Raw genomic sequence first — 3,371 nt, forward strand, 5'->3', positions numbered from 1 at the left:
TTCTGTTTATCATCAGTATCATTGTGCTGATTGCAATGCAGTGCTCCAAATCCACAGACACTTTGAAATATCCTCAAGAGACTAATTATGACGGGACACTGTGTCACAGCATCCAATATAGATCTGGAGACAAACGGTACATGTTAGTGGGACCCAGAATGAGTATTGGATCTACTATAGTACCTGGGAGCCACGCAAATACACTTGTGTTACCTGACAGGAGAAGAGCATTTGAGGAGGTAAGCCCCTGTCTACGTGTTGCTGTTCACGTATTTACGGTTTATTAGTCGATTTGAAACAATTTGTGAATAAAGTAAATGTATATCACACTGATTTATATGCAGCAGCCTAGTATTGCTTTAGAGTTGAACCTGAAGGAGGGTAAAGATTAACCTATGAACCATGGATGTACTGTAATGTTGAATTCAGAAGTAGGGGGGAGGCAAATATTTTTATATAGCTATTCTGGGTTTGTTTCCTCCACTTTCTCTTGCATCTCTGCTATTCCTCTCCTGACAACATATATGGATGAATGACATGAACAACTGTGTGCTTCAAATCTACAAACATAGATTTGAAGCACATCGTTTTTTACATATTTTGAGCCTTGGTTTATAAGATCACATTTATAGATTATATTGTTTCCCTTTTTATCTGACAATAATAATATACGATAATAATATATTTTCTTATCCATACTTTTAATGAAACGGATATACTTTACGAGGCTATTGAGAGCTTTATTTTGCTAAGGATATTCTTGATGTGTATATGGTTTTTGATGGAGCCAGTGAAGGTGTTTTGTGAGGGGTGTTATACAGTTCTTTGAATGTAAAGTACACTTTGAATTTTAAAGAAGTCTGTTATGTCTCTTTCTTTTTTCAAACGTCCTAGCTGCGAGTCTAAAAACTAAATACACAAACACATACGCACACAACACCAATTCAAAGATTTGTGTAAATTAATCCATCTGATATTAAATCCCTCGTAGTTTATGTGCGAACTATGTGTGTATTGGACAGATGTTTGAAAAGCAAACATAGTTTGTATGCTCTGGGGTTACCCTACTTATCATACCAGAAAATAAATGTATCAAGTAGCTACTCATATTTCTGAAACAGTAATATTGTATTACTGAAATGGTTCTGCATTCTTAGAGATAATGCCCTTTTTTGTGTTCCTGTGAGCAAACAGATATTGATTAGGCAGTGGAAATTTGCTAAAAGTATGTATCTGCATTTTTTAAAATTACATCCCTTCCATTTATCAATCAATACATTCACCTCTTTGAAGACTGTAAGAGGAACAAAAAAAAACAACTAATAATCTATTGTGAAAAATTGTTATGATAATTTTTTCTTACATATTCCATTTGTGTCCATTTGTTTATGTAACTATTTGCAGTTATTTTCTCTCAAAATCTGATGCTTGCCCAAACAGCTGTTCTACTCATTATTTTTAATAAGGTGATCTTCTGAAAATGCGCAGCTTCATCTTAGCCGTTATCCCTGATATAACAAGTTTTGCAGTGTGTGTTCCACTTCTCCAAAATATAACACCATTATTCGTTGAAAATGTAGGATTTACACAAAGTTTTAATCCTGTCTAAAAAACCTTTGGAGAAGGTGCGCTCGTCAAAAATTACCGCGACAATGAATGTCATGATATTTTGTCTTCCTTTCTCATAAACGTGTTTTCCCATTCGCAATATATTTGTCAACGTTTAAAGTGCAATGCTTTTCCCGAGACACGCGGTGTCAGTATAATAAAAAGCTCTGATCATATGCGCACTGAAAAGATTCCCCTAAACCCATCCTCTACTTACAACCGAGCCGTTATTGTGATTGCGGAAGATTTTCGCATCTAGGAGGTCAGAAATATTTAATTCCGCATAACAGCGAACGTATTGGAGGAATTCTTATTTTAGCACACATGAAGAGCTCTTTCAAGGGGATACACTATTTCTATTAAATCATTCGTCCTCCCGTGATGGAACAAAGACAACCTGAAAGACGGAGAGCGCGGAAAATATGGACATTAATCCTCATGCTTTCAATGCAGATTTGGATCGGCGTTACAGCACAGTTCCGTTATTCCGTCTTCGAGGAAGTTTCAGATGGAACAGTTGTCGGGAATATTGCGAAAGATTTAGGACTCGATAAGACAATGCTGAAAGAGAGGGGGATCCGTATTGTTTACGGGTCGACTGAGCCTCCCTTTATGGTGAAACAAGATGATGGTGTCTTATATGTGAGAAGCAAAATTGACCGGGAGGAAATCTGTGATCGAAAGAAGGTTTGCGTGATTGACATAAAAACGGTGCTTCAGAACCCGTTGGAGATACATCATGTCGCTGTGGAGATTCTGGATGTAAATGATCATTCACCAATATTTCCTCAGAAAGGAATCACCTTGGAGGTTTCTGAATCTGCTTTGCCTGGAGCAAAATTCCAATTGCAAGCTGCACGGGATGCTGACAGTGGTTTGTTGTCTGTTCAACAATACAGATTAAGCCAAAATTCACATTTTCGTTTAGATGTAAAAGATCGAGGGGAAGACCGTAAGACACCCAGTTTAGTTCTTGAAAAGCCACTCGACAGGGAGTCAGTTAAAAGCCATGTTTTACTGCTGACAGCATTGGATGGAGGTAAACCCCCAAGACTAGGTAACATGACAATAATTGTTAATGTTTCTGATGTCAATGATAATCCACCCGTTTTTAGTGAGGAATTGTATATTGTTTCTCTTAAAGAAAACTCTCCTGTTGGTACGACCGTGATCCAAGTTAATGCAACAGATTTAGATGAGGGTTCAAATGGGGAGCTGGAATATACATTTGGAAATGATGTGGATGCAGGGATACGTGAACATTTTCATTTAAATCCTTTGACTGGTGTTATTGTTGTTGCAGGGCCCATAGATTTTGAAGAATGTAGCCGATATGAAATTGACGTTCAAGCATCCGACAAAAGCCCGGCAACACTCAACACAGAAAAAAGTGTGGTAATCAACATTGTAGATATAAATGACAATGAACCTGAGATAGAAGTGACATCATTTTCTAATGCACTCCCAGAGGATTCAAAGCCAGGGACAACAGTGGCATTGATTAGTGTGAAAGATGCTGATTCTGGTCTGAACGGACAGGTTATATGTTACATAAACCAAGACCTTCCGTTTCAGTTAACACCTTCTTCACAAAGTAACATGTATTCTCTAGTAACTAAAACTATTCTCGATAGAGAACACAAATCTCAGTATAACATAAAAATAGTTGCAAAAGATTCAGGGCAGCCTAGCTTACAATCAGAAAAAAATATAAGAGTGGATATTTCTGATGTTAATGATAATTTACCAGAATTCTCTCAAAG

At 37.2% G+C, this 3,371-nt stretch overlaps 1 protein-coding gene across 1 annotated transcript in view; it reads left to right on the plus strand.

Moving 5' to 3' along the window:
- Positions 1–2,920, plus strand: part of LOC107088207 (protocadherin-10-like) — a 5,137-nt gene extending 2,217 nt beyond the window's left edge. The window contains exons 2-3 of the mRNA XM_015380229.1: positions 2,062–2,370; positions 2,912–2,920. Of these exons, the coding sequence (XP_015235715.1) occupies positions 2,062–2,370; positions 2,912–2,920 (318 nt within the window). The remainder of the gene's footprint in view (positions 1–2,061; positions 2,371–2,911) is intronic.
- Positions 2,921–3,371: the final 451 nt, after the last annotated feature.

The sequence above is a fragment of the Cyprinodon variegatus genome, unplaced genomic scaffold (assembly GCF_000732505.1).
Source record: "Cyprinodon variegatus isolate N-32 unplaced genomic scaffold, C_variegatus-1.0 Scaffold210, whole genome shotgun sequence".
In the NCBI taxonomy this organism is placed as follows: Eukaryota; Metazoa; Chordata; class Actinopteri; order Cyprinodontiformes; family Cyprinodontidae; genus Cyprinodon; species Cyprinodon variegatus.